This window comes from Dipodomys merriami, unplaced genomic scaffold (genome assembly GCF_024711535.1).
Source record: "Dipodomys merriami isolate MVZ:Mamm:240054 unplaced genomic scaffold, mDipMer1.0.p SCAF_21, whole genome shotgun sequence".
NCBI classification, from domain to species: domain Eukaryota; kingdom Metazoa; phylum Chordata; class Mammalia; order Rodentia; family Heteromyidae; genus Dipodomys; species Dipodomys merriami.
Genome location: NW_027203493.1, coordinates 7,605,035 through 7,622,614, shown reverse-complemented (window position 1 = coordinate 7,622,614; position 17,580 = coordinate 7,605,035). Strand labels below are relative to the sequence as shown.

General features: G+C 39.9%; 1 protein-coding gene across 4 annotated transcripts in view; it reads right to left on the bottom strand.

Moving 5' to 3' along the window:
• Positions 1 to 17,580, bottom strand: part of Ckap5 (cytoskeleton associated protein 5) — a 91,674-nt gene that overhangs the window by 26,044 nt on the left and 48,050 nt on the right. For all 4 annotated transcript variants that reach the window (XM_070032429.1, XM_070032430.1, XM_070032432.1 and 1 more), the window contains exons 18-28: positions 16,951 to 17,045; positions 13,960 to 14,017; positions 13,746 to 13,871; positions 12,138 to 12,277; positions 11,825 to 11,999; positions 9,734 to 9,847; positions 7,967 to 8,095; positions 6,924 to 7,118; positions 6,161 to 6,296; positions 4,249 to 4,337; positions 2,288 to 2,413 (exon numbers count right to left, since the gene is read on the bottom strand). In XM_070032429.1, coding sequence (XP_069888530.1) covers positions 2,288 to 2,413; positions 4,249 to 4,337; positions 6,161 to 6,296; positions 6,924 to 7,118; positions 7,967 to 8,095; positions 9,734 to 9,847; positions 11,825 to 11,999; positions 12,138 to 12,277; positions 13,746 to 13,871; positions 13,960 to 14,017; positions 16,951 to 17,045 — 1,383 coding nt within the window. The remainder of the gene's footprint in view (positions 1 to 2,287; positions 2,414 to 4,248; positions 4,338 to 6,160; positions 6,297 to 6,923; positions 7,119 to 7,966; positions 8,096 to 9,733; positions 9,848 to 11,824; positions 12,000 to 12,137; positions 12,278 to 13,745; positions 13,872 to 13,959; positions 14,018 to 16,950; positions 17,046 to 17,580) is intronic.

Genomic DNA, 17,580 nt, shown 5'->3' with positions numbered 1-17,580 from the left:
TATTTAGGATATGTATTTTTTATTTTCTTTTTAAGACAGGGTCTTGTTATACAGCTCAGGATGAAATAGAATTCATTATGTAGCCTAAGCTGTTTTTTTTTTTTTTTTTTTTTTTTTGTCGGCCGTGGGGCTTGAACTCTGGGCCTGGGCGCTGTCCCTCAGCTCTTCAGCTCAAGGCGAGCGCTCTACCACTTGAGCTACAGCGCCACTTCCCCTAAGCTGGTTTTTAACCACTCAATTCTTCTGCCTCAGCCTCTCCAGTGTTGGGATTCTTTATAGGCACAGGCTACAACTCCTGGTTCCAGGATACTTTTTAATTAAGCAAGATTCATTTATGAGGGGCTGGGAAGGTGGCTCAGTTGTAGAGCGCTTGCCTTGCATGCCTGAGGACCTGGGTTCAATTCCTCAGCACCACATAAGCAAAAAGAAAAAAGCTGGAAGTGGTGCTATAGCTCAAGTGATAGAGGGCTAGCTTTGAGCTGAAGAGCTGAGGGACAGCGCCCAGGCCCAGAGTTCAGTCCCCACGACCGGACCCAAAAAAAAAAAAAAGATTCATTTATGATTCAAATATGGACACAAAATGTTGCCTAATTAGACACTATGTTGAAAATGAACTATACAACTTGTAAGTGGAGACAAGAGTGAAACACTAGTAGAGGGCAAGGGAAAGGAAAGGGGTAACACTGTTCAAAAAGAAATTCACATGACTTATGTAACTGTAACTCCTCTGTACATCACCTTTATAATAACAATTAAAAAAAAGAAAAAGAAAAAAAATGTTGCCTCAACTGTCATACTTCTGCAAGTTTCACAGTTCTGGGAATCCTACTGGAAAAGAATTATAAGAGTTGGAAGAGTAGTTTCAATGTCAGAACATCTGCATAGTAAGCAAAAAACCCAGAATTCAAACACCAGTACTGCCAAAGAAAATTTTCTTTGAGCAATTCTTATTAGCACTATCAATGTATGCTATTTTAGATTGTATCACATTGTCAGCATCAGTGGCAGTTTTAATAGTGAAAAAAATCTTAAGTAATGAAATTAAAAATGCACATCTCGCCGGGCGCTGGTGGCTCACGCCTGTAATCCTAGCTACTCAGGAGGCTGAGATCTGAGGATCGCAGTTCAAAGCCAGCCTGGGCAAGAAAGACCGTGAGACTCCTATCTCCAATAAACCACCAGAAAACCGGAAGTGGCGCTGTAGCTCAAGTGGTAGAGTGCTCACCTTGAGCTGAAGAGCTGAGGGACAACGCCCAGGTCCAGAGTTCAAGCCCCACGACCGACAAAAAAAAAAAAAAAAAAAATGCACATCTCGCCGAGTGCTAGTGGTTCACGCCTGTAATCCTAGCTACTCAGGAGGCTGAGATCTGAGGATCACAATTCAAAGCCAGCCCAGGCAAGGAAAGTCTGTGAGACTCTTGTCTCCAATAAACCACTAGAAAACCAGAAGTGGCGCTGTGGCTCAAGTGGTAGAGTGCTTGCCTTGAGCTGAAGAGCTGAGGGACAGCGCCGAAGCCCAGAGTTCAAGCCCCACAAACCAACCAAAAAAATAAAAATAAATAAATAAATAAATAAAAATGCACAGCTCATTCTAGGAATTCAGTGCAGACAAAACTCACATATGTGCACAAAAGCTTAATAGTGAAACAACAAGTAGGCTAACTTTATAATCAATTTTCTAATAACAACAAAAAGAAAAAGTAGGAGACTAAATAAATGTCTAATATAGTGGACTGGGGAAAAGAAAGGTACAAACACACAATGGACTGATAAAAAGAGAAAAAAACCCTATAGGATGACCGTTAAGATATTTCAAAGATCATTAAGAGAAAAAAAGTCATGAAATATTGTCCTTTTACAGTACTAGAGGACTGAAACTCGGGCCTAGCGCACAGTGTACTAAGCACCATACCATAGACATACCATACCACTTAGCTAAATTCTGAGCAGCATGATTTTTTTTTTTTAATGGGGCAGGGATTGGTCTTGGGGCTTAAACTCTGAGCCTGAGTAAAATCCCTCAACTTTTTTGCTCAAGGCTAGCACTCTATCACTTAAGCCACAGCTTTACTTCTGGTTTTTCCTGTTATTAATTGGAGGTAAGAGTCTCATGGACTTTCTTGCCCAGGCTGGCTTTGAATCATGATTCTTAGATCTCAGCCTCCTGAGCAGCTAGGATCACAGCAATGAGCAACTGCTGCCCAGCTAAGTAAAACTGTTTTTAACTAATTGAATAAATAAAAAATGAAGAAGCAAAAACTGCTAAAGATTCTTTTCCTTTCCTTACCTTTAATCCTTTTTCATCTTTCATCCTTTGCTCCTTTCCATTTGGAACAACAATAAAAATAGGTCCAGATTTGTCTTCATCTTCCTTTAAGTTGGTTTTGCTTGGTATTTTCTTTCCTTGTGTAGTCTACAACCAAAATTTAGAGAGTACTGATTAGCTAGGCCACTTCTCTTAAAGAACATGATGTTATCAGTTAAAGGTCATTACAGAAAATAAAGAGTTTTTCTACATTATACTCCAACACAAAAGTGTTGTATGTAATATTTTTTGTACAGGTTCTTTAGAATAAAGTTCTTGTTTTTTGGGAGACAGCAGTCATTATGTAGCTCAGACTAACCTCAAACTTGGAATCTTCACTCTGCTTTCTGAGTGCTAAGATTGTAGGAATGTAATATCACAGAAGGTTAGAAATATAATTACATGGATTCTTACATAAGTCTTGGTTAGTCCTTGGGCTGGCATTCTACCACTTGAGTTAGAGCACCACTCCTGGCCTTTTCTGCTTATGTGGTGCTGAGGAATCAAACCAAGGGTCTCATGCATGCAAGGTGAGCACTCTACGACTGAACCATCTTCCCAGCCCATCATGTTTCTTTTAATCATTGAAAACATTAGTGATTTAAATCCTACTAAGTGTGAGTACAAAAGATATTGCCTTGTAAACCACTCAAAATACCTTCTAAGTATATGATGACCTAATGAAGCCAAAGTAGAAGGAAGTTGATTACCTTTCTTCTTTCAATCTAACTCCATCTAAAGTGTTCATTCTGCCAGCGCTGTATGTTTTCCTCCCTTTTTCACTACTGTGACTCTTCCTCAGAGATTTGGATGACAGTATCTCATGACAACATGAAGTCTCTGTTCTGTGGTGTATTAAAAATAAGCTAGAGCCGGGCGCTGGTGGCTCACGCCTGTAATCCTAGCTACTCAGGAGGCTGAGATCTGAGGATTGCGGTTCAAAGCCAGCCCGGGCAGGAGAGACCGTGAGACTCCTATCTCCAATAAACCACCAGAAAACCGGAAGTGGTGCTGTAGCTCAAGTGGTAGAGTGCTCACCTTGAGCTGAAGAGCTGAGGGACAGCGCCCAGGCCCAGAGTTCAAGCCCCACGACCGACAAAAAAAAAAAAAAATAAGCTAGGCAAGTTGCCAGTGACTCATGCCTGTAATTCTAGCTACTCAGGAGGCTGAGATATGAGGAACTGAGTCTGAAGCCAGCCCAAGCAGGACAGTTTGTGTGACTCTCTCCACTAACTACCAAAAAAGGCTCAAAGTGAAGCTGTGGCTCCAAGTGGTAGAGTGCTAGCCTAGAGCAAAAGAAGCTCATGGACAGCACTCAGGCCTTATACCAAACAAACAAACAGAAAAATCCAGAAGCTTGGGATATAGCTCAGAGATAAGGCACCAGCTTAGGACTTAAGGCACTAGCTTGACTGATAACCTGTATCAAGTAAAACTCAACAATGAACAAAGACAAAATAAAATACCACAAACTAGTGTCAGGATTCTTAGCTGTAATCTCAGCTACTCAGGAGGCAGTAGAACTGAGGTTCCAGGCCAGCCTGGGCAAAGTTAGCAGGAGACCCTAACCAGAAAACAAACAGAGGGGGGACTGGGGGAGGGCAGTTGGGGGGAAGAAAAAACAAAAGAAGAATACTTGCAGGGGCGGGAGGGGGGGGAGGGAGGGCAGAGATGGGAAGAGGGAAGGGGAAACAAAGGAGTAGGCTACAAAGCTTGATAAGAAATGTACTCATTATCTTGTCCATGTAATTGTAACCCCTCTGTATAGTATTTTCACACACACAAAAAAAAGAATACTTGCCTAGTTAATAAAAAATTTGAAGTATTTTGATATTACCAACAATATGATGTTCTTTCATGGACAATATGGTCTAATAAAACAATTTATTATGTAAAATCAATACAAAAGCAAATCAGTATCTAAGTATACATAATGAACACACCTTTGTTTTCGAGGAAGCTCCTTGAGTTTTGGCTTTCTTTGGATCAGGCTTGGTTTCTATGGTGCTAGAAACAGATTCTTCAACAGATGCTTTGAGAAAAAGCATGTAATATGTTAGTTAAATTTTATTTATTTTTATTTATTTATTTTGGGTCCAGTCATGGGGCCTGCACTCTGGGCCTGGGCATGTCCCTCAGCTCTTCAGCTCAAGGCTAGCACTCTACCACTTGAGCCACAGCGCCACTTCTGGCTTTTTTCTTTCTGCTTATGTGGTGCTGAGGAATCGAACCCAGGGCCTCATGCATGCAAGGCAAGCACTCTACCACTGAGCCACCTTCCCAGCCCATGTTTAATGTACCCAGAATAAAGTAATGTTAGTTAAATTTTAACTAACATTACTTTATTCTGGGTACATTAAACATAAAATGAAAGCTCAGTCCGAATTTTTTTTCAGTTATATTCTCTGTAAGTTTCTCTGTTTTTCCAGTTCTGGGGCTTGAACTCAGGGCCTGGGCACTGTCCCTGAGCTTCTTTTGTTCAAGGCTAGCACTTGAATCACAGGGCCATTTCTAGCTTTTTCTGTTTATATGGTACTGAGAAATCAAACCCAGGGCAAGCACTCTACCACTAAGCCACATTCCCAGTCCCTATTATAGACTTCTTGATATGACAAAAAGAAAAAGGAAATTATTTTCCTTAAAAAGACAATTAAGAGGCCAGGCACTTGTGGCTCACACCTGTAGTCCTAGCTACTCCAGAGGCTGAGATCTGATGATTATGGTTCAAAGCCAGCCCTGGCAGGAAAGTCCATGAGACTCTTTTTTTTTTTTGTCGGTCGTGGGGCTTGAACTCTGGGCCTGGGCACTGTCCTTCAGGTCTTCAGCTCAAGGCGAGCGCTCTACCACTTGAGCTACAGCGTCACTTCTGGTATTCTGGTGGTTTATTGGAGATAGGAGTCTCACAGTCTTTCCTGCCCGGGCTGGCTTTGAACCATGATCCTCAGATCTCAGCCTCCAGAGTAGCTAGGATTACAGGCGTGAACCACCAGCGCCCGGCTTCCACGAGACTCTTATCTCCAATTAACTACCAGAAAAGCAGAAGTGGCCCTGTAACATGATAGAGTGCTTGCCTTGAGCTAAAGAGCTGAGGGACTGCATCCAGGCCTAGAGTTCAAGCCCCAAGGAAAAAAAAAAAAAAGATTAGAGGCTGGGATGTTTTTCAGTGGTAGAGTGCAAACTTATTACTTATCAGGACCTTTGTTCAATCCCCAGTGCCAATCTCTTTCCATTTCCTGTCCCCCCCCAAAAAGAGAAAGATTAGTAAATAGTAGACTGATAAGTGTAGCAGAAGGAGACATTTGTGATTAAGTAGCTAGCATAGCTAGCATTTAAATCTGGCATTTAAAGCTGTTTGGCCTTGTGCAAGTAATTAACTTTGGGTTCCTCATCTGTTAGTGAAGTGGATTAAGCTGGGTGGACCTATTCTTCTTAACTGGGGTATATAATATCAGAAAATAGTTGTAGAAACAGTTTGGAATACTTCCACATTAGAGTATTTCAACATGCTAAACCCAAACACCTTTTTTGGACTTGGAAACCAAACAGTCATCTTATACTTGCATGTTCTTAATCCATGAAAGTTGGATATCATATTAAGGGTCCTTGGGTTATCTCCTTCTCATTTTTTTTTTTTTTTTTTTTGTCGGTTGTGGGACCTGAACTCTGGTCTTGGGTGCTGTGCTTCAGCTCTTCAGTTCAAGGCTAGCACTCTACCACTTGAGCCACAGGGCCACTTCTGCTTAGGTGGTGCTGAGGAATCGAACCCAGGGCCTCATGAGTGCAAGGCAAGCACTCTACCACTGAGCCACCTGCCCAGCCCATCTCCTTCCCTTTTACCCTTCCTTCTTAAATTACCTGATGTAGGCTGGAATTTGGTTGGAGCTGACCCTCCCATTGGTTTAGACACTGCTTTAGCAGGTGCGGCAGGCTTTGCTGGCATGTTAGCTTTGGCTTTCTCTAGCAAGGCCAATACTTGATCTTTAGAAGTTGGCTAAAAAGAGAAAGTAAAATAAGTGAAAAGTGATAGAAATGATGCGCTCAAAGTAAGCTTACTAACTGATCTGATAAGTAATTAAGCTGCTACTTTTGAAATACCAATGAAGAGAGGCAATACGCATTATGGAGTAATAAATACTAAGAGAAGTAAGAGAAGTAATACGCATTATGGAGTCACATTCAGGTAGCTATTCTTCTTTCACCCTTGTAGACTCTAAAAGTTTTATACTACTAAATATTTTATTTTTGTTCTTACCAGGATTTCAAAGTGAGCCTCTGTAAGAAATGTGGTCTTTTGCTTATATAAATTCACATTCAGGCTGGGTGCTGGTGGCTCATGCCTGTGGAATCCTAGCTTTCAGAAGGCTGAGATCTGAGGATTGTGGTTTAAAGCCAGCCTGGGCAGAAAAGTCCCCATGAGACTCTTATCTCCAATTAACCACTCAAAAACTGGAAGTGGAGCTGTGGCTCAAAGTAGAGTACTAGCCCTGAGCAAAAGAGCTCAGGGACAGCACCCAGGCCCTGAGTTCAAGCCCACAAATACCAAAAAATAAAAAATAAAAATAAATTCATACTCAGTATTTTTCTAATAGCTTTAAACAGAAACATCAATAAGAAGTACCTTTAGTTTCCCAGTAGCTTTGGCCATTTTTTCATATCCTAGATGCATCATGAAGAATGGCAAAGCATCTTGGGCCTTCTTTCGTACATCTCCATTTCGATCTTCTAGGCAGGAGTAAAGATGAGGAACACAAAGTATAAGGTCTGTGGGAGTGGAACGAAGGGTAGGTAGTTTCTCAGCCAGCCAGCCTAGAAGCTGCCAAAAGAAATAAAGACTAGTCACTCACTTCAAGGGGAAATTTACTATTTAAAATAATTTGTTATGTCAAGCCTAATGATTTCATTAGTCCCAAACATTAAATATATTATTATTATTTTTTTTGTTTCTTCAGGTATTAAACCCAGAGCCTTACGCATGTCTTACCTAGTCTCTGGATTAGATTTTGTCTCGCGCGCGCGTGTGCGCGCGTGCGTGCGTGCGTGTGTGTGTGTACTGAGGATAGAATTCATGGCTTCATGCTTGCAAGTCAAGTATTCTACCATTTGAGGCATACACACCATCCTTTCGCTTTCACTTTATTTTTTACAGTCTTATACTAACTTTGTCCATGCTGGCCTCCTGAATAGCTAGGATGACAGGTGTGAGTCACCAGTCCTAACCTGCAATGATACGGTTTTAAATGCTGAACTCATTTTTATGATTAAAACCTCTGATTTAACCATTTAAGATTTTAAGAAAAGATAAAATTCCATTTAAAAGGCCAGTCCTTTAAACAGCTTTATTAAAGAAACACACAAATAAAAAAATACATAAACACAAATGCTACAATAATTTTATTTCATTATTTTAAATATTTTATTTTTTGAGATAGTATCTTACTATGTACCCTAGGCTATCCTGGAATTTGCTACGGAGCCCAGGCTAGCCTTGAACTCATACTCCTCCTGTCTCCACCTCCTGAGTACTATGCCACTATGTTTTCTTTTTCCTACTAACTCTTGGCACAAAATTCTAGCAACAAATGTATGTTTATTATGGGAGTCCTCACTCCTAACAAGGTAAGAGACATGAGGAAAAGCTCATGATTGATTTATAGTACTAACCTCTTGCCTCAAGAAAGGATTTTCCTTTTTGAGTTCTTCAGAAAGATCTTCTCCCTCCAGCCATTCCTTCATGCCAGTCTGTTCTGCCCAAGCATTCACAGTTGCTAGGGCAGCAGCTCGAACATTATTCTTAATGGCAAAAATAACAGAGTATAGTTTAGAGAATGAAAAGTTTGTTTCTTAGTAAACTCAGATAATGGCAGTTTCTCTAAGCTCCACATGACATAATTGAAATCATCTTCTTTGATACACAAACTAGTTTTATGGTTATACTAAAAGCTACAGAAGAAAGTAGAGATATAAAACTCTAAATTGGAAAAAAAAAATCCTATACTTTTTAAAAATGCAAAACAGCAATGTGGGCATAAAATCTTCAGATTTTAGCCGGGTGCCAGTGGCTCACTCCTGTAATCCTAGCTACTCAGGAGGCTGAGATCTGAGGATCCCGGTTCAAAGCCAGCCTGGGCAGGAAAGACTGTGAGACTCCTATCTCCAATAAACCACTAGAAAACCGGAAGTGGCGCTGTAGCTCCAGTGGTAGAGCGCTCACCTTGAGCTGAAGAGCTGAGGGACAGTGCTCAGGCCCAGAGTTCAAGCCCCACAACCAAAAAAACCCCCAAAAAAACAGATTTTTGCCTTCTGAATCTTTGGGGTTCTTAGGACCCTAACTGCTTGGTAAAGTACTTGCTAACAGTTTGAATATTCAATTATTTTTATACTTGAATTCACACAAAAAGTTTATAACACAAAAAGAAAGACATTAAAATATTCAGTGTAAGATGAAATATAAACGTTGCCACCCTCACACTTCAATAACCTCTAGGACTGTGAAACTACAAACATCTTACTAAACTTCTAAAAGGTCCTGCTCTAGCAGTTCAGGGAGAAAATAGTACAAATTAACTTTAAGACTCTAAAAGCTCACATGCTTATTATCTATCAAAACTTTTTAATGATTTAATAATAGTAAGCAGCAATCACTTATTTAAATGAGTGCATTTTTGTGAAACAGCACAAACACAATGTACACTACATAAAGACTCAATTTTATAAGAAAGAAATTTCAGATAAAGAAACTGAACCCCAGAGAACGTAACTATCTAAGGATCATAAAGCTAATTGGTGATATATTTAGTCACCTTAACACTGCCTAGAAGGTTGACATGTTTACTATTTTTTCTTCTAATATTCTCATCCTTATAAATTCTCTTTTTGGAGAACAGGGATTAGGAGGTACTGGGAATAGAACCCAGAGCATGCCAGGCTCTGTGCCCTTATCACTCGAGCCATACTTCCAGCTTCTTGCTTTTCTTTTTTGGTAGCACTGGGTTTAAACTCAGGGCCTTTGCTTTCTAGGCCATGTGCTCTGTAATACTTGAGCCACATCTTTAGTTGCAACTTTTTTTTTGGGGGGGGAGGGAAGTAGTGGTCCTGGTGCTTGAACTTAGGGCCTAAGTGCCATTCTTGAGCTTTTTTAGCTGAAGGCTGGCACTCTACCACTTTAGTCATAGCTCTAACTTCTGGCTTTAAAAAAAAAATTTATTTTAAGTAGTACATTGGGGTTATGAATCTCATGCACTTTTCTGCCCAGAATGGCTTTGATCCTCAGATCTTAGCCTCCTTGGTAGCTAGAATTATAGCCATGAGCCATGGTTGCTTGGCTAATTTTACAAACTTTTAAATTACATGTACTATGGAAAAGTGAGTATCATAGATTAAGAATAAGGCTGGCTCATTCCAGAATAGAGTTGTGGTAGAAAAGTTTACCTTGCTGTCTCCAAGGACTGTGATGACAGGGATGCCTAAATTCTTTACATGTTGCTTGATGTTTGGGCCCATGGCTACTGCCAATTGCTGTAGGATATTCAATGTCTGTTGCACCTAAGTGGTTAAGAGCCAAGACTTTTTGTTACAGTTAATAAGAGACTTTTAACCTACTTAAACAAAAGAAACAAACAAAAAACCAGGAAAATCATCTTGTCTGACACAATTCAAATTAGCCAATGAGTAATTTTTAGGCTTTTTTTTTTCTTTTTTAGCCAGTCCTGGGGGCTTGAACTTAGGGCCTGAGTGCTGTCCCTGAGCCTCTTTGTGGTCAAGGCTAGCACTTTACATTTAAACTACAGTACCACTTCCAGTATTTCCTGAGTAGTTTATCAGAGATAAGAGTATCATAGACTTTCTTGGTCAGTCTGGCTTTGAACTGCAATCCTCAGATCTCAGCCTCCTGAGTAGCTAGGATTATAGGTGTTAGCCACTGGCGTGCTGCTTAGGCTTCTCTTTTTATCACCAGTTCACAAAACTATCTTATTAGAATTTTAGCCTACATGTTACAGTTTATATTTTATTTTTTCTACTTTACCATTTAAAAAAAAAAAACCCTGACACAAAAACTCATATTTAGAGCTGGGAAGTTAGCTCAGTATAGAGTGCTTGCCTTGCATTCATGAGGCCCTGGGTTCGATTCCTCAGCCACATAAGCAGAAAAAGCCAGAAGTGGCACTATGGCTCAAGTGGTAAAGTGCTAGCCTTGAGCTGAAGAGCTAAGGGGCAGCGCCTAGGCCCGAAGTTCATGCCTCACAACTGACAAAAACAAACAAAACAAAGCAAAAACACAAAAAACATACAAACAAAAAAACCCTCATATTTAGCCAGGCACCAGTGGTTCATGCCTGCAATCCTACCTACTCAGGAGGCTGAGATCTGAGGATTACAGTTCAAAGCCAACCCAGGCAGGAGAGGAGCTGTGGCTCAAGTGGTAAAGCGCTTGCTTGCCTTGAGCTCAAGAGCTAAGGGACTGTGCCCAGGCCCAGAGTTCAAGCCTCATGACCAATAAAACAACAACAACAACAAAACTCGTATTTAAAAATTAGAAATTAAGCAATTTTATATACATGAAACAAGTTATTTAACACTGGATTACTTATAAAGAGTAAACTCTGAAATTCATGAATATTTGATTAATAAAGCTGCACATCTTGAGATATATTTTAACGAATTTATTTCTGGTTCAAAACAAGTAAATTACTAACTCATTTTTGTTTACTATTAACTTTTTATTCTTTGTTTTTGCTTTTTTTGTCGGTCATGGGGCCTGAACTCTGGGCCTGAGCCCTGTCCTTCAGCTCTTCAGCTCAAGGCTAGCACTCTACTATTGGAGCTACAATGCCACTTCTGGCTTTTTCTGCTAATGTGCTGAGGAATCAAACCCAGGGCCTCAGGCATGCAAGGCAAGCACTCTACCATTGAGCTACCTTCCCAGCCCCCCCCTTTTTATTCTTAATTTGATTTTTATAAAATGAGTATAATAATATTAATTCAATCTGGCTATTCTTTTTTTCCCTAATTTATTGTTGTTTTAGAGGTGATACAGTGGGGTTCCATTTACATACATCATTTCCTTTCACATAGTGTCATCTGTCCCTCATTCTCTCCCTCCTATCTGTCTGTAAGTTGTGTAGTTCACTTTCATCAATGTCCAGTGCAGCCAGTGTGCTCCATTGCTGCACTTTTTTCACCCTTTTTCCTTTGATTCTGTGCCCTCTCTCCACCCTCCCACAGATGTCCATATGAATATACTGTATATAAGGTAAAGAATACAACATCATCAGAAAAAAAATGAAGAAAAAAGTCCTTTATTGCCATAATGTGGAGTTTGTTTTGGTATGTATTTTACTTTATATACATATGAGGAGGCACTTGGATATTGTACCTATGTGGTTCTCTCCTAAGACTATCCCCTTTGGTCTCACTGTATGTGAGTATATAGAATGTTGAATCTCTCATTTTTTGCTAGTAAAGCCTGCATTGCAAAGGAACTTTCGATAGAGGAAGAGAAAAGACAAATGTTCTACATACCAAGATTTTATTTGAATCATTGAGTCGACCCTTCAAGGCAGTTGGGAGTTCACCAATGTTTGGTTGGATAAATTTCGCTTCATTAATAATTCCAGCCACTTCATCTAAACCTTCTTTTCTGATCTTCCAATTCTTGTCACCAATCTTAGACACCAACTCTGAAGTAATTTTATCACTGAAAAACAGAAGCCGTTTAAATTTCTAGATTCTCAAAGATTATACCATAGAAATTCCCAGTACTGAATTAAAAAATGAGGCACCATTAAGAATTAAGTACAATGAATCAAATAAACTTTCCCAGAGTGAAAGCTACCTGATTTCTGTCCTTGGCAGAAGATCAACAACATCATTCCCTCCATCATCTGGTTCCTCTCCATCTTCTCCTTCATCTATACCACTTGTGGTGTGCTTGGAAATTCCTCTGGTTGGAGCAGGAGGGCTTTGCCCCTGCATCTACAAACAAATGAATGAGACTAATGAACGTGATGAAGAATATGAGAGCAAACAGATTGGAGAAGGTGCCTGGGTCAATGTATCTCATTCTTTCACAATACTTATTCACACAGTATTTTAAAAGACATTTTAATTACTACTGAAATTCTAATTTTGAAACTATACTGCAAACCTATTCAAATCTGACTTCTTTATAATAAGTTGTTTTTTGACTTGTATCTCTTAGACAATATAGAGCAAATTAGCTTAACACTGAGCAATTTTAGCTGAAAAGTTATTCAAGGAGGAAAACTTTATGTTAAATGATTGTTATTATTTTGGTATAGATTCTGGGGCTTGAACTCAGTGCCTAAGTGCTGTACCAGAGCTTTTTTGCTCACAGCTAGTGCTCTATTGCATGAGTTACCACTCTACTTCTAGCGCGCGCACGTGCGTACGTGCATGTGTGCGTGTGCGTGTGTGTACATGTGTATGAGATTAGTTGGCGCTTAGACTGTCATGGACTTTCCTGCCCATGCTTTCATCAAACTTCAGTCCTCGTATCTCAACCTCTTGAGTAGCTAGGATTATAAGTATGAGCCACTGGTGCTCAGCTATTTTAAACTAATTTTTTTTAATTAATGTACTTTAAAAATGAGCAATTCAATGCTTGATAAGAAGTGTACTCATTATCTTGCCCATGTAATTTGTAACCCCTCTGTACAGTATTTTCATAATAAAAAATAAATAAAAATTATTTTTAAAAAATGAGCAATACGCCGGGCGCTGGTGGCTCACGCCTGTAATCCTAGCTACTCAGGAGGCTGAGATCTGAGGATCGCGGTTCAAAGCCAGTCCAGGCAAGAAAGACCGTGAGACTCCTATCTCCAATAAACCACCAGAAAACCGGAAGTGGCGCTGTAGCTCAAGTGGTAGAGCGCTAGCCTTGAGCTGAAGAGCTGAGGGACAACACCCAGGCCCAGAGTTCAAGCCCCACGACCGACCAAAAAAAAAAAAAGAGCAATACATTCATGAAGCTTGAAATTCAAAGGGTATGAAAGATCATAGGGGAAAATCTCTCATCTTACACCATAGTTAGTTTCTCAGTTTTCTTCCTTATAATATCATGAATTTCATATGAATTCTTCCAGGGACACTGCATAAACATTAAAATAAATATATACACATTCTTTTTTTTTTTTTGTCAGTTGTGGGGCCTGAACTCTGGGCTTGGGTGCTGTCCCTCAGCTCTTCAACTCGAGGCTAGTGCTCTACCACTTGAGCCACAGCACCACTTCTGTCTTTTTCTGCTTATGTGGTGCTGAGTAATCGAACCTAGGGCCTCATGCATGCAAGGCAAGCACACTCACCTCTGAGCCACCTTCCCAGCCCTGATATAGACATTCTTTCTCCCAAAGACTTAAAAAAATTGGGTCTTAATGAGATTCTCATTTCCACCAATGGGTTTTACCATTGTGGAACTTTTTACCTTTTCAAATTCTGCATCTATCTGGGATAGCAGAGCAGGCTTCTCATCCTCAAAGAACATTCGCAAAGATGGACCAACATACAGATACATTACACCAAGCAGGGTGATAGCAGAAGTCCTCACAGCCTGTCAGAGAGAACAAATACAATTTTTCAATCACAACAGACCCATGAAAATGGCTACAATATTTCTGCATGTGCTAGAATGTACTCACTGGATTTGTTGCAGCAAGAGCAGTCTTCACATTGCTAATGAAAGCTTTGACATTCAACCTAGAGGAAACAACATTAGAATTGTAAACAAATGAAACTTTCAAAATACTCAATAGTTTATAAAGCTAGATTATGAGACTAGCTCCTGATGAAGAATTCTTATTCTTTTTTTCTTTCTTTTTTTTTTTGTCGGTCATGGGGGTCAAACTCTGGGCCTGAGCGCTGTCCCTCAGCCCTTCAGCTCAAGGCAAGTGCTCTACCACTTGAGCTACAGTGCCACTTCCGGTTTACTGGTGGTTTATTGGAGATTGGAGTCTCACAGTCTTTCCTGCCTGGGCTGGCTTTGAACCATGATGCTCAGATATCAGCCTCCTGAGTAGCTAGGATTACAGGCGTGAGCCACCAGCAACTGGCAGAATTCTTATTCTTTTTCCACAATCACTTTAAAGTGTGCTTTTGATAGTCTGTTCATTGAATAATCCTACAATATATGATTAAGACTCCAATATCTAGTCTTGAACTCTGCTGAACTCAGATTAGATATTCTATATCTAGTACATCAAAACTCTTGATTGTTCATACCATAATCCCAAAACATGCTACTCCTAGCTTTATGTAACTTGATTAAAAAGCCAAACTATTCTTGGTTGTTTAGGCCATGCTTAACTCTTCAGATTTATCCTTGATTTTTCTCTCTTTCAGGCTTTATATCCAATTCTATTTTTAAAATATGTTCTGATTTATACAGTCCAGTCATTAGAAAGAATAATATTATATAATTTTCAAGGGAATGGATGGACCTAAAACAAATTATTTGAGGTAAACCAAACTCAGACAAATGTCATAGGTTTTCTCTCATATGCAGATGCTAGATCTAAAGCATATGGATAAATTATATAGATCTCTAGGGATTCACATACAGTGAGACCAAAGGATACTCTTGGCAAAGAACACAAAGGCACAATACCTATGTGCCTCTGATCATATAAAATAGTACTTAGCAAAATTAACTCCAGTCAATAGAAACAGGGTTTTTTCTTCTCTTTTTGTCTTGTTTATCTGTCTTTGAGAGGGTAAGGGGAGATAGAGAAATGTAGGGATGAAGAGTGAACAAACATAGCAATGACACTCACTAAACTCCATGTTGAGAATGAACTATACAACTTGTAGGTGGGGACAGAATGAGGGAAGGGGTGACATTGTCCAAAAAGACAGGTACTCTTTTTAATTCTTTTGCTGGTCCTGTGCTTGATCTATGAGCCTGGGTACTGTTCCTGGGCTCATTTTGCTCAAGGTTTGAGTTACAGTGCCACTTCTGGCTTTATATGGAATTAACTGGAGATAACAGTCTGACAGACTTTCCTGCCTGGGCTGGCTTTGAACCATAATCTTTAGATTTCAGTCTCCTGTGCAGCTAGGATTACAGGCATGAACCACTGGTGCCCACTGAGGAATGTACTTTTTACCTGACTTATGTAACCATAACCTCTATGCACATCACTTTCATAGTAAATACACACACACACACACACACACACACACACACACACACACACACACACACACACACACACACACACACACACACACACACACACACACACACACACATTCTGAGTTATAACACTCATTCCTACAATCTGTAGGATCATATAAACTACTAAAATTTCTTTCTTTTACACTTTTTCTTTTTTGGTAGTATTGGGATTTGAACTCAAGGCCTCATACATACTAAATAAGTATTCTACCATTTGAGCCATACCCTAGCCCTAAACATTATAATTTGTCAGAATTGCATGATTAGCTGAATATTACCATCCTTTGTCATTGGCTGTCTATTCATTCTGACTATACTAAGAATGATTTTGTTACTCTTCTGTACATGAACCCCTTCCACAGTAGTGCTGGGGATCAAATTCAGGACCTCACATATGCTAAGCAAGTGCTCCTACCAATGGACTGTGCCCTCAACCCCTCTCAAAAACATATACAGGTGGTCAAATTATCATTTGAAAGGCAACTCTGAAAAGTAACTGGTATTTGTAGTGTACACAAATAGTCCCAGCACTTGGGAAACTAAGGAGGATTCTTGCAGTTCAATAGTTCACTAGCCTAGATAAAATAACAAATTGTTTTATATACAAATTATTTGGTGAATAGTGGGTTAAACAAAGTTAAACAAGGTTTTCTATTACAAGATTTCTAAGAACACTTAATGCACCAATGTGCTTTCTAGTCTCTAAACAATTGTGGTTATATAAAGTAATTTCTGAATGCATTTGACTAAAAAATTTTGGAATTGGCTTTCTGTGAGACCGCTATTAAAACTTGAGGAAAAATAACTTTAGTGAGAACCCTATTAGTGGATACCAAAATGCAAGACAAGCTAATATGGACCTTTGAAAACAAAGGTGGCTTCTTTTATAAATAGATTAGGTAGGCTGGGAATGTGGCTTAGTGGTAGAGTGCTTGCCTAACAGGCATGATGCCCTGGGTTCGATTCCTCAGTACCACATACACAGAAAAAGCCGGAAGTGGTGAGGTGGCTCAAGTGGTAGAATGTTAACCTTGAGCTTAAAAGAAGCTCAAGAATAGTGCCCAGGCCCAGAGTTCAAACCCAGGACTGGCAAAAAACAAACAAACAAACAACAACAACAAATGCTGGGCGCCATTGGCTCACGCCTGTAATCCTAGCTGATACGCAGGAGGCTGAGATCTGAGGATCACGGTTCAAAGCCAGCCTGGGCAGAAAAGTCCATGAGACTCTGATCTCCAATAAACCATTAGAAAACCAGAAGTAGGTCTGTGGCTGAAGAGCTGTCCCTGAGCTGAAGAGCACAGGGACAGAGCCCAGGCCAAGAGTTCAAGCTCTACGACCAGGAAAAAAAAAAAGGAATATAGCTCTCGTTCTTTAAAAATAATCAGAGAATAAAAATATAATCACAAGTTAAAGACTAGCTATTTCTTTTTCATTTGATTTCTTTCTGACTTACCCAGAAAAACCAAATTCTTTAATTGCATTTGATAACCAGTTCAGAGTTTCTGATTGATTCTTCGGATTCTTTTGTGAGAAAGCCATTGACATAACCTGGAGAAATGGAAAATCAACATCAGATTTGTATTTTCTCATAGAAATGTAACACAGCATTAGGCAAATGTGGATTAGGCATGCTTGTACTTTGTGTCTCTGTGTGTATTACTGAGGGTTTTGCATGGTAGGCAGGTACTCTACTGCTGAGCTATATTTCTTTTTCTTTTTTTTGTGGGTACTAGCACCAGGATTTGAACTCAGGATCTCACACTCTTCACTCTGCTTTTACATTCATAGCCAGTGCTCTACTTCCAGTCTGGCATTTGCTTATTAATTGAAGAATCTCATGGACTTTTCTGTAGGAATAGTTTTGAATCTTGATCATTGAAGTGTCAGCCTCCTGAGCCACTGGTGCCTGGCTTGTTTTTTTTTGGTTCCGGTTGTGGGCCTAAACTCTGGGCCTGGGTGATGTCCCTAAGCTCTTCAGCTGAAGGCTAGCACTCTACCACTTGAGCCACAGCGCCACTCCCAGCCTTTTTTTTTTCTGCTTATGTGGTGCTGAGGAATCGAACCCAGGGCCTCAGGCATGCAA